Genomic DNA, 14,156 nt, shown 5'->3' on the forward strand with positions numbered 1-14,156 from the left:
CGCCCCGCTTGCTCCGGGGAAAGCGGCGAGTTGCGCGCGCCTCGCGGGAGCCGGAGCGGCTCCTTCGCCGTGACCACAGCGGGAGGGCCCGGCCCCTTAGAGACTGACAGGTAGTTTGGAGCATAAGGCGGTGGGCAGAGGCGCATCTGCCCAGGCGGGTCTTCGCCCCCGAACGCTCATGCTCCAAGTATCTGTTAGTCTCTCGGGTGCCCCAGGACTTCCGCTTGTTGCGGCGGCTCCTTTCTGCGAGTGAAGGGTTTGCTGAGGCTGGGCCGGGCACGTGCAGTTGATGGGGGCGCTGAACTCTTAAGGGCTGCACCTGAAAAGAAGGTGTGCGCTGGCCCAGGGCGGGAGAAGCTCGTCGCATTTTAATTGCCCGCCATTGTCTTTAAAGGGGTCAGTGATGGCTGCCTTCTCCTTTAGCTGGGCACTTAGGCCCTTTTGTTTGTCAGGGGAGCGGGGAGGGGAAACAGAAGAGCTGTTAAGGCGCCAGGCAGCGAGGCTTGTTAAAGGAGGCTTTGGTGGTACTAAGTATCAGAGGGGTAGCGGAGACAGTCTGTATCTTCAAAAACAAGAAGTCCTGTGGCACCTTATAGATTAACATATATTTTGGAGCATAAGCTTTTGTGGGCAAAGACCCACTTCATCAGTTGCATGGGGGGTGCAGGGGAGCTGAGAGGATGGTTTGAAGAGGGAGGCTCAGTCAAGGGGAGAGCCAGAGTTGACAAGGTCTGTCAGTCATGGAGTATGTGGTCCATTACCAGCAGTTAATGTGGAGTTGTGAACATCAAGAGAGGGGAAATCAAGTCAGTTCAGTCAGGGAGGATGTGGCCCATTGTCAGTTGCTAATGTGGAGGTGTGAACATCAAGAGCAGAGAAACTGCTTTTGTAATGGGCCAACCACCCCCAGTCTCTGTACTATCCTTCATTGATGATGTCAAATTGCAAATTAATTGCAGCTCTAAAGTTTCTCTTTGGAGTTTATTTCTGAAGATTTTTTGTTGTAGGACTGCTACTTTTAAATCTGTTACTGATTGTCCACAGAGATTGAAGTGTTCTCCTACAGGCTTTTGTATGTTAACATTCCTGATGTCCGATTTATGGCCATTTATTCTTTTAAAAAGAGACTGTCCAGTTTGCCCAATGTAAATTGCAGTGGGGCATTGCTGGCACATGATGGCATACATTATGTTAGTAGATGTGCAGGTGAAAGAACCTGGATGGTGTGCTTGATGTTAGGTCTTGAGATGATATCTCTGGTGTAGATGTGTGAGCAGAGTTGGCAGCGAGGTTTGTTGCAGGTATTGGTTCCAGATTTAGAGTTACTGTGTCGTGGTCTATAGTTCCTGGTGAGAATTTGTTTAAGGTTGGCAGGCTGTGTGTACGCGAGGACAGGTCTGCCCCCTAAGGTCTGTGAGAGTGAAGGATCGTTGTCCAGGATGGGTTGTAGATCACTGATGATGTGCTGGAGAGGTTTTAGGTGGGGGCTGTGTGTGATAGCCAGTGGTGGGCCTGTCATGTATCAGGTGGCTTCTGGGTACATGTCTGAAGCTGTCAGTCTGTTTCTTCACTTCCTTAGGTGGGTATTGTAGTTTCAGGAAAGCTTGGTAAAGGTCTTATAGATGTTTGTTTCTGTCTGAGGGAAGCAGAGCGATTGCACTCACCCTCACCCAATGTGCTCCACTTCCCTGCAGCTGTTGGCCCTATGCCATACCCCCACCTCCCACAAACCCCAAGGCTGCATCACTGGGAAACTGGGTGCAATGGGGGGTAGCAGAGTGGAGCAGAGCTTGGCACATGGGAGTGGACAGGCCCCCGCTATCTCTCTGCCCCACCAGTACTTGCAGGCCAGCTGTCTCATAACCACTCAGGGTGGTGGAGGCAAGCAGGCCATAAATTTGAGACCCCTGGTTTACAGTGTGGTTGAGTAGCTCTCAACACCCTCACCATCCAAATTGTTCCAGCACCACAGATTAGAGGTGCACAGTGAAATTCTCCATCTTCATTCATTGGAGGCCACTGCAATTTGCTCCCATTGCAAAGAAGATGCATTTTACAAGCTCCTGGAAGTTTCCCAGTTGTGCAAAATTTAGATACTACTGTTTTCAGTGTATGAAATATGTTTAGTGTTTTTTGTGTTTCTGCAATTACTTTATAAAGTATGTGAACATAATAAACATAGTGAAGCACATGTAGTACTTTATCACTGATACATACCCACTATCAAGTGGATAAACCAGCTTCCAAGACCAGGAATTCAGAAAATCATGGCTGGCAGTTTATTGAGGAATACCTATAATACCTAAAGGGGAAGCTGAAATCTCTTGTCATTCTCTTCTAGGCTCCTTTTTCATATCTCTATTTAAATTGTAATATCTATCTTAAAAAATTGAGGCATTTCCTCAGAACTTCAAGAAGTACTTAGAACACTTTACATTCTCCAGCTCTATTAATACAGTACTTAAGATTAAAAAATATATATATAAACATTAAGGGATAAAAAAATGGCATCTTTGACATTTGAAAGATAAGGGTATGTAAAAAACTACACTAACATATGTATCAATTTTTCAAATGGGCCTTGGCATGACTTTCCTGCCCTTTCATGTTTTAACTACTATATTGATAAGGTGCAAGCAGGTAGTTAGACCGCTAAATGTTTGATGCATGCACCAGCTATAGCAGAACCTTTTTTAATGTGCAATCTTTTATTTTTGTACTTACACATCTTACAAGCATTTCAAATCATCAGATGTCAGAGTCTCTTCTCACACTAGTTTTATACAGGTTTAAACTCTGTTAACGATCATGAAATTACTCTATATTTGCAGTGGTATAGACTTGAGCAGAGAGACAAGCTCATGATTATGTAGTTTACTAAACCATCAAAGACTACAAAGGCTGTCTTGTACATCAGAGAGTCCCTATTTCACATGGAGAGCAGGAGGACACATTTCTACAGGCAAGGAAAATTCATCTCATCCAGAGAACCACATATATTCCACTGCTGACAGTACAGTTACACAGAGGTAAATAAGCACAATGTTTTGTTTTTCTAGTTCATGGCTTCATTGTAAGTCTCATGCGATTTAGTGCTTGCTTTAAGAATTCAGTTTCTAGAGTTACTTAGTTTTGTAAAAATTTCCACGTGAAAAATATTTTCCATCCACGTGGTTGTAGAGAAACAATTGAAAATATGAACCCCAAGTCTCAAAAACCAAAATGCAAACAAAGACCCAAACCTTATATTTTTAAATCTCTTGATGTTTAAGACATGGTCATGAGTTTGAGCACTTAAGACTGGTAATACTGCGTCAGTGTGTATTTTAATAAAAAGTAAGGCAAATGTATCTATGCAGACAAAGTGTCACACACATCTTAATCCAAAGCCCACTGAAGTCAGTGGTCTATTCTATTGATTTCAGTGGCTTTGGATTCAGCCAAAAGATGCATTCAATATATTAAATCAGACGTGAATGTGGTGGAACACAGATTGGCAAATATACTAAATCAATATCCCATCCTCTTGCATCTTTGTGGGTTTTAGAGAGATCTCCCTCTTTCTCTGCATCATATTTCAGCCTATTACAAACAATTTCTAAAAAAAAGTGAAGCCTGGCATCTTGGAGATAAACTTCACACCAGTAAATACATAGAACAGTTTCCTCTTTAATTCAAAATAATTCAGTGTACCTTTAGCCTGAAGCCTACTTTTCTACATAATAAGTAAGCAATGCTTTCCTTTTGGGAAGAAGTATGTGGCACTCATATGGATAGTACAGTCTTTCAGGTTTTACTACATTTCCCTGGTCAACCTTAACAGCTGCTTGATGCTGCCAGTTATCACATTGTCTTTTTTTTCCATACCACAGTGCCAAATAACAGGAATCTAAAAACTAGTCTGAAATTCTGATACTTTGCACAATCATCTTTCTCCTTCAGTTACAAATAAAGCATTGTATTCAATTTGATTCACAGCAGGTGAAAACCCCAATTAGTGAATCCATTCTGATGGCTTTTTTTTCTTACACCCACACACACACACTGTTTTTTTTTCCCTTTAATAACGTTAAAGGGGAATTCTGATTCATTTCTCAATTCAGCAGCAAATTAACCCTGTGGTCCCGCCATCAAACTATTACCCACAGAATAACAATTGGAAAATGTAAAGGTTGAAAGATTAAGGTCTATTGACTACATAATTTGACTGCCAAAAAATCCATATACGGTTTTCAGTTGTTTTCTGCAAATTCTTAAGAGCTTTTAGCAATTCTGATCAATCTAAAATTATTTTTTTTTGCTCACTGAAAACAAGCAATGCCAATACAATCCTAAAGGTAGATAACTTTAAAAAGTTATACTCATGTTGGGATAATTAATTATATTAAGATATTTAATTTGTTAAGACAGTTATTCTCTTTGGCCTTTTTCAAGTGAAGCTGATCTGTGTTTTTTAATGCAATGTATTTATTGAAGTAAATCCTTCTTGTAGTAGAGAGTGAGATAGGTATTTTTGATTTCAATCTGAGGAGAGGTCTAATTATTTTCCTGTAGTGATTTGATCCAACAGGTTACAATGAGTCAATTTATGCACTAAAGAATTACACTGAGACTTTATCAGAAGCAGGAAACTGATTGCTGGGAATTGGGGTGTTGCCATACTGTATCATCAGATTCATAGTCGATCTAGTTTGGTATCTTGTTTCTGATATTTATTAGCACCAGATGTTTCCAAAGAAGATACTAAGAAATTTCACAACAAGCAGATGTGGGATAATCGGCCTCCAATAAAAATTTCACCCTACTCATTAACAGAGCTATGTTTAGTATTCTGAATCACTTTAGAAAATTGATAATAAAAGAGTTAGAGATTACATGTTTGTGCTGCTCAGTATAAACAGGGCATGCATTTTTTAAAAAATGGTTGGCAGAATCTGCTGATTTGGTAAGCCTGTTTCTTTTCCTGAAAGAAAGGTCATAGATTTGTACAAATTATGTAGTAAAATAATAAATATTATATTTATATTTTATATCTAGTGCTGAAATAGCACTTTTCATCTGTAGGTCTTCATGTGCATTTTCAAAAGGGAAGTATTACTACAGTATTTCCATTTTACAGATTAGGAAACCCTAAACACACACTGGTGGTGTAAATTGTCTGAAGTCCCCCAGCAGTCCAGAAGCTAACTCATATCTGTAATCAAGAGTCTCTAAACCATTGCTCTTTCCACTAAATTAGAAGTTTGAAGGAACTTTTTTTTTAATGCTGATGAAAATAAAGACATGACATTTTCTTACTAACTAAATAACTCTTGTTTACATAGTTCTGGGAATCATGTAGTCTTGTTTGCAAGTGTGGTTCTTCCATTCCTCAGTTAACCGAGTAGTGGATTAGTGGGGCCTGCTTTGCATAAGAACACACTGTGGTGCATTCTTGCCAGGCTGGCTAATCCATTATGCTCTTTGAGCCTATTTTCTTGTAGTGTAAACAAAAGTTGAGAATCACTCTGGCTGGCATCCTGGCACATTTATGAATCATCTGTGAGAGATGGGCACCAAAGACCCATACCTGCAGGAATTATTTGTCCTTGTTTTCCTCTGATCTCTCACAGCTCTGTTTAGCACAATCTCTTTTCTAGATAACACATTGCTATTTGCTTCTCTGCATTGCATGTGCAGTAAAATATGTTTAAACATCATTTCAGTATCCAATAGTAATTTCAACAGTACCTTCCTAGTGTATTGAAATTAAAGGCAAAGTCCCAGTAAGCACATACACTCGGGAGCTCTAACACTGAAATTATTTACATAGTACTCTAAACTCTTTCATGTCCAGCTGCCCAAGGTTGCCAAATACTCAAACGTTCTGGATAATGGAGAGGTGTACCTAGCAATACATAACAGTAAAGAAAAACAAAATTATATATGAAGAAAAAAAAGTATGCAAAGTACTTTATTTACCAACAACAGTAGTATTGTACACTGTAAACGTATACCGTATTTGCTGTATTGATTTGTATTTACTTGCACTAGACTGTACTTATGGAAAACATAACTAAAATTTACTTATGGTTAACATGCCATTTTTTTGAGAGTTCTGGATGATAGAATGCCAAATAGGAAAGAGCTTACTATAGATTAGTTAGGGCAGTGGAAGAGGTCATCCGTAGCACCAGGTGAAAACCTGACATGTCACATGTGAAGTGAAGTTCATAATTGGCTCTCATTTATAGGTGGACAATCCTTCACGCCACAAAGGCACAGTACATTGGGCAAGTTGCATACAAAAGGCTCCCGCTGTAATGGTAAACTGAAATGCTCTTGGAAGAGCTGTAAGAGTTTTATTTTAACACTCTTCTATATAGCTAATGAAAAGGACCAACTATTTCCACTGAACAGAGCCAGCATGTGCTGTCCAAGCTTATTTTGCAATAAAAGCTACAGTGCATGCAACAAACTTGTGTTCAAAGCAGAAAATACTGATGTGTCTGGTAAATCAAAGTCTAGGAATTTCTGATGAATAATGCAAAATGACAATACACCCTCTAGAATTTTTCATAAAATCCCTTGGGTCTGTATTTGCTTCCGCTGTTACAGTAGATTAGCCTGACTAACGCTGAAATCCTAGTCACTTGATCTCCTGGATGCAGCATGTTTGTGTCTGTGCCATACCACATTCCACACTGTCCAACAAGGAGGCCTGATGGGGGTCCTGTCATTTTAGAAACCTTCAATACATACATGAATTGGGTAAATCTTGGGAAGCCTGAGTTGGCCAAACAGGAAGTGTTTTGTAGCTATGTATGAATTCCAGCAAGATACAGTGGCAAAGTGTTTGTTCAGTCCATTTCCAGAGATGATACCTGACACAGGAGCATAACTACAGTGTAGTTTTTTGGAACTAAGTAAATTAAATGCGCCATTGGGTTTGCACACCCAGACACCACAGGAATAAGGGACTGATGATGTAAACATCAGTAATTTCCTTCCTCTTCCATCCCAGACCTCAAAACAGAACAATCCTGCCCTGGTAGAACAGAGATGAAGAGAAACAGCAATAGTCACAATAGTGAAGAGGTCAAGGAAAATATTTTGACAAAATACTGGATAAAATAAAATAATAGAAAAAAATAAAGGAAGATTACTGAGGTTATTTGAAAAAGCAAAAACAACACAAAACAAAACTCTACTTAGTGAAATTACAGGTTAATATTTGCAATCTATGACTCAGAGGTGAAAAACAATTATTATGCCATAGTAAATTCTTGGTTTGAGGTATTTGTGTTAGCAAAATGAACGGCTACCTCTTCGTTGGCTTAGATTGAGAAATAAATGTAGCCAAATAAGGATAAATTAAACAACAAAACAAGCAAGCTACACTCCTTACTTTTCTCTGCATGCCCAGTTAGAAATAAATAACTGATTTCCCTGCTGGGAGATTAAAGTGAACAGCATTTTACAGTTTCTCTTGCTCACTCATTCTCTCTTTTCACTTCACAATCTTTTCTCCTATGCATGCACACAGGATTGTGGGGGTTTTTTGGGGTATGCAAAAGCTGACTTCCCAAATCATTAACTTCCCTACTGTCTCCTATCAGTGTACTAATCTCTTCTAAAGCTGAGAACTTTGCATCTGACATTCTGACTTCACTCAGTGCCCAGGGAATTTGATTCTGGCTACTGATCATTATGCAGGCTTGGGAATGCATGCCACTAACAAGCAGCCCTCTGTTCAAAAGGCTTCCACAGTTCTTACGGAGGAAGCCTTTCTTTTCTATTCTTTTTATTTATTTCTCTTTTGCCATCAGTAAAAATATATTTAACCCTGTCTGCAGCATACGTTAGTTTCTGAATAAAACCATACAAACAAACAAACAAACAAACAAACAAAAAGGTTTCTGACAATTACTGAAGACTTCTCCAAAACTGTCTCATGCTACTAGCATACTAAACAGAAAATATTCTGTATCTTGATAAAAGTCGCTTAGATTAAGACGACCCCAGAGACAAGTCTCTGCCTATGTACTAAAGATGGCAGCTTGTTGTGCTCAGTAAGTCCACTGAGCAAGCAAAGTTTGGACAACTCTGAAGTTATCTCTTCAAGGGTGCTCTCTTGTGCATTTTTGAAACCTTTGTTGCCTTGAAGTGTAGTTCTGCTCTGAAAATGGCACAATGGAATTGAATATTTATTGCCTCTCAAATGCCCCTTTTGTATTTATGTATCTACGTATGTGCTCCCCATGCCCTCCTCCATGATGATACCTATGACAGCAGCTTGTGAATTTAATTGAGGAAATTATCCTTTTAATGCCACATGAGGTGGGGAAGTATTTTAATCCTCATTTGAAATATGAGAAAATGAATCAATGGGAGAGACTAAGTTATTTGTTTAAGGTCTCATGGAAAATCTAGAACTGATCCCAGATTTCCTGAGTTGCAGCCCACTGCCTTAACTTTAAACCATCCCCTTTTCCCATATTTTTCTTTCACCCTAATCTGAAGTTTCTTTCACTATGTCCCTAAATTTGAAAGAGTCTCCTTCTCTCTTTTTTAAAATGAGTACTCTGACTTGAGGGGACTAAAGGCACTTTGAAGTAGCACGGGCACTCCGAAATACCCATGGCTACACGGCATGCCAGCACTTAAAAGTTTGACAGTTCGAAGTTGCCGTGAGGGGGGGAATTTGCCTAATGAAATGCTGCATATGCATTGCAGCACTTTATTAGTAATCTCCCATCACTGTGATTACCATGCCCCCTTCAAAGTAGGGGGCAAGTGTAGACATAACTAAAGAGGTTCAAGGCAAAGCAAGTTGACATCCCTCTGTCAACTTAGTACTGGCAAAACTAAAGATGAAAATTGGAGCATGTCTCATGCATATGTATCAAAGTAGAACCCTTACCATGTAAAATCTCGAGGCACATGGATGACATTTAAATGAATACTAGAAATCTATCTGAATCTATCCTTACATTTCTAAAACTGTCAATACTATTGGTAGCTTTTCAGATGACAAAATCTGTCAAGGATCAAAACGTATGTTCCTTTCCACACTGAACAAAAAAATGAAATAATCCCTTTGAAATAATAAAACAGGTCACAAACTTGGATGTGGAATATGTTCTGTTCTTTAAAATCTCTCTTCTGTGAATGCCAGTTCAGTCTTAAAATTACCTCCACAGATCTAAAATCCTATGAATCCATAAAGATGTTCTTCATGGGCCACATTATCATTTTCCCCCCCCTTATTTCTGTTGTTCCCCTGGAACACAACACTGGACATTTCACCTCAGCTTTTTTTTTTAAACCACATTAAAAAGATCATCAACAGCTTTATGTAATGTGGTTAATAGTCAAGACTTCAACACAGAATACTTATGCTAGGGCTAAATAGAAGTCTGAATGTAGAAGCTGTTAGTCTTTATCATCTTTTTCACCATGTGATACAATGCCTGATGTTATACAAATGTTCAGAGCAATTATCCCTCTATTTATCAAGCACAATGAATACCATTGCTCCCTACTGCTGTCTGTCTAAGTTACCTACACACCCCTCAAAAGAAGCAATATATATGTTTCATGAGTAACATGAACCTACAGGACAGTATATATTTCAAAGCATCTCCACTTTGGAATTACAGTCTTTTACTTTGGCAAACGTAACCTAACAAACATTGAGAATCTCATAATATCCATTATGTAGGAGAAATGCACACAGCAAATTAAATGAGTTTCCCAATGTGACCAAATGGACTTGTATCTCCCATTTGAACAAATATTACAGAGATTCATGTCCTTGATTCTAAAACACAAAGAAATCTACTTGTCGCATTTTGAAGATATGGCACCATATAATCAACTAATTTAAATCAACTGAATTGGTTTCAATGATGCTACTCCCATTCAGACCAGATAAGAATCTGACTAATCTTTGGAACCAAATCTAATTTTTCAGGCACTTACTACAAATTCATTCAATATCATTATACTAATCTGCATCAGTCTGGAGCAAACACAAAGAAGACACTAAGCTTAGCTGGCCCAATAAAAGCTGAGTTCACATACATGGCACATAATTACCTTGCTATTATATTAATAACATTTACTTTTCCTTATGCATGTCACATTCTTTGTCAATCTAATACGGTATCTCCAGACTGAATTTTTTGTTTACAAGAGTTTAATTATTGCATTTTTACTTATTTCCTCTTCCTAAAAATAAATGAGCATTTTGCAAATTACAATCACTGCACCCAGGAATACACTTGTTTTAATACTGTACTTTTTATAATTCTTCAGCAACGGGAGTTTGAGTAGTCTGAACAGTGATTAAAGGACTGGGCCTTGACTGGAGAACTGGCTGTAGCAATCAGTATATTTAATATCTTAATCAAAACAGAGAATTTATTTGAATAGTTTCTCAAACTAATTATTGATGCAGTCACATTAGAACAATGACAATTTAGGGGTTAGAAGAAGTGAAACATTATTTCTTGTTTGTGGAGGTTGCTACCTTGATTGATAATAATCTTCCAATATTCAGAACTGAACATGATAGCATTTTACAGTCTATGCCTTATTAGTCTGCTGACAATTTGTTTAGTAAATATTACTTTTAAATGTAGTTAACATTTATTATAAAATGTTTTAAGAGGACCATATGCAATATAAATGATCAGTTGATGATGATGGTGCACACTTGGCTGTGTCACAGATGGGGAATGTAATTGTGTTTGATAGCAATTTCCATGATAATGTTGTACATTAAAGTATTAAAAAATATGGCAGTAATTTGGAGAAAACAAATATGGCCAATTGGACCAGGCCTATATGGATGCTATTTAATACCATAATGTAGTCTACAGAATTGGCAAAAGAAGCAATAAAAACCTCTTATTGTTTTAAACACATTAAAGCACCAGAAATCAGTGTTCAATAATCAGTCAGACTACCCAAAATAATGAGTCTGGCTCCTTAGGCACACCAAAGAAAAAGATTTAGACATATTTAAAAATTACAGCGACTCTTGCAAATATGGGAAGGGAGGACAGTTGTGGGTAAACAGCCTAATAAATTCCAGCCAACTGTCTACTGGTAGGTGTGCTGAAATAAATAAATGATCAAAATAATCTAATTAAAAACAAAACAAAACAGGAAGATCAGGATGGGTGTTTGAAAAACAAATCAAACTCAGAAAAATAAGCAATATGAAAACAGCTAGGTGATTAAAATGCAGAAACTTATTTATTATACATTAGCTAGATCAAAGCTTCTCAGTAACAACACAACATTGATCTGAGGTTGCCACCTGTCCATTTTCACTCGCAGCTGGAATCTGCCAGGTGAAACCTTGTGAGAGGCTGTCAATGCAAATTTCACTTATGAGAAGTTTTTGTTAAAATACAAAACATTTCTTTTGAGTTTCACTAATCATTCACTAGTGAAACTGTCACTGCCTCAGCAATGGGCTTCCAAAGGAGAAGTTTAAGGGTAAATCACACTTGCTGAAGATACTATGACAGTAAGGATTGCATAAGACCCTGAAGAGAAAAGAATAGCATGCAATTTAGAATAGCATATTTTGGGGCTTTGCTTTGGAGATCAAACATGTTCAGGTTCTCAGCAGGCAAAGTTAAGGGTGGAGGAACATACAGACAGACTGTGTCAGCACTAGCCCAAATCTTCAAAATGGTCATGCAAATGGTCATTTGAAAGAGTACTAATAAGGCGCTGAAATACATACTGAGCGCCTCATTAGCATGCTGGCAGCTGTGGCTCTTCGAAATTGCCATGGCTCGCTGCCATGCTGCTCGTCTAGACATGGCTCCTTTTTGAAAGGACCCCGGCAACTTCAAAATCCCCTTATTCCTATCTGGGAATTTTGAAGTTCCCAGGGTCCTTTCGAAAAGGAGCCCCATCTGGACAAGCTTCACGGCAGCAAGACGCGGCAATTTCGAAGAGCCATGGCCACTGGCATGCTAATGAGGCACTGCATATGTATTTCAGCACTTCATTAGTAATCTTGAAAATGCCTATTTGCATGGCCATTTCAAAGATTAGGGCAAGTGTAGATGTAGCCACATTGTGATAAGTATCATGTCCAAAGGGATTATGTCCAGGGGAACAAAAAATCCAGGGCTTGGTTTTATAGTTGGGGCAGAGGTTTACAGTCAGGAAAACAGTAGGAGGCATGGCTATATGTCTAATGTCTGCTGTTAGCAGATTTTCCAAAAAGGGAAATCCACTTGTCATGTGTTGAAGATATGACACCATATAATCAACTGATTTAAATCAGGTCCATTGGTGTGCATTTGGGGGATGACCCAGTGAAAAGAAAACTGAAGAGAGTAAGAGAAATTTGTAAATTGCAACTTATCAAGCCAGTAACACTAGATGGTCTCTCAGTCTTTTTATACCAATAAACCTGCTGCACACCTCACAGTAGAGATGAGAGACCCGGTAAGGTGATGTCAGTGCAGCAGTGAAAGTCTCAGAAGATTGTGTATGCAAACTTAGTCTGTGGCAAGCCAGAATGCAAATCTACTTTGCACTGTCTTGATGCACACTAAGAAAGTGTTCATGTGGATTGTGCTGTCTCCACTAAAAGTTCTGTAGCAAATTTTGATCTACATGGCTTTGAACTGGGAGTAGATCAGGGCTCAGCAACACTTGGCATTGGTGCCAAGAGTGGCAAGCAAGCTGATTTTCACTGGCATATGAGGTGGAAGCTCAGCACCACCCTTTCCCCCAATGTAGCCATGAGCTTGTTCAAAGCCATGCCGCCTGTGGATTAACAAAAGACCAGCTAATACTACCAACCACCACCTAAATGGTATGGCTCTGCATCTTAATTTATTTATTAATGAATCTGTTGGAAACAGGAGTATTAGTGACTTTAAAAAGTAGCACCAGCACTTGGACCCTACATAAAGGTCAAAAGGTCAAATCTCAGCACTCCACCTTGGAAAGGTTGCTGACCCCTGAAGTAGACTAAAGCACGCTATGGAAATTTTAGTACATAGCATCAGATTTCACACTGGCACTGAATGTGCAGTATGGCAGATTTACTTAGCGCAAGGTAGATTTACTCCCCAGCATGCTTTGAATTAACTGTTTGTACCAGAAGCCCTAAGGGTCCTTTGACTCTAAATGAATATTTGTAGGAGACACACTAATATATAAGTTGAGAGAGGTAAAAAGAGAATTATCTTAAGTGCTCCAAAGTGATCACTTGTATATTAAAGAGGGGAGAAAAGGGTAATATGGTTTAATGTTGCCTTATTGAGAAAAGGTGTAAAAGCTGCCTAGTACTCAAGAGTGTGGACAATAAAGAGGCAGGGGAGATTTTTGGAAGTGCGTACATACATTAGCATGAAAATTGAGCAACATTTATTTAGAATTACACTACGGCATTATCTCCTAGAGAGGCTATGGGAAATCCACTATTTAAGTATTTTAAAGCCAAACAGATCTAAGTACAAGAGCACAACATATAGCACACCATGCAATGGCCGGGTAAAGGATATGGTCTGATAGTGCTTATCCTCTGGGTACTGCTGAAGTGATGAACAGATCTACAGAAACAAACCTGGACATAGGGTTTTTGCACTTAGCTTGCTCTAGGGACTACAAATAGAGATTCATATTTTGCCAAAATCAAATGTTTACTTAGCAATGCTTTGACACCAATGTGAAAAGCACTGGTGGAGAAGAGAAGAAAGTCAGATTCTCATCTCATTTACATTGCTGTAAATCAGGAGTATCTATGCTGAAGTCAGCGGTGACAGAGTCCTTGGGCCAGTCAAGCAGCTTATGCACCAGAAGTACAACCTTCCACTCTTCTGTTCCTGGAATTCACTGGAGACCGAGTTGGTTCTAGTATACCTTAGAGCAGGCTAGGGACAGCTCTGTGAGAGGAGTAGCTAACAGCTCTGTAACCTGCTGTGCTCAGCTGTGGAGTTATTTCACACCCCTGAGCCCAGAAAGTTACAGCACTGTAAAGTGCTAGTGTAGACTTGACCTGAGAGTCATGCAGGTGCTTGTTTTGCACTAATAGCTTTTATCAACCTGTAACCAGAAAAAACATAGCTGGAGTTCAAAACAGATCACCCACCAGAACCTTGTTGGATTTGAAGGGTGATCTTTTGTCTTCTTGT

General features: G+C 39.1%; 1 protein-coding gene across 11 annotated transcripts in view; it reads right to left on the reverse strand.

Moving 5' to 3' along the window:
- Positions 1-14,156, reverse strand: part of DMD (dystrophin) — a 2,199,436-nt gene that overhangs the window by 127,039 nt on the left and 2,058,241 nt on the right. Inside the window, exon 63 of one of the 11 annotated variants that reach the window (XM_074994612.1) lies at positions 5,484-7,027. The exons of the other annotated variants lie outside the window; for them this stretch is intronic. Coding sequence (XP_074850713.1) covers positions 6,721-7,027 — 307 coding nt within the window. The 3' untranslated portion in view covers positions 5,484-6,720. Of the gene's footprint in view, positions 1-5,483; positions 7,028-14,156 lie in introns of those variants that run through there. 11 annotated transcript variants of the gene reach the window in all.

This window comes from Carettochelys insculpta, chromosome 1 (genome assembly GCF_033958435.1).
Source record: "Carettochelys insculpta isolate YL-2023 chromosome 1, ASM3395843v1, whole genome shotgun sequence".
Classification (NCBI taxonomy): domain Eukaryota; kingdom Metazoa; phylum Chordata; order Testudines; family Carettochelyidae; genus Carettochelys; species Carettochelys insculpta.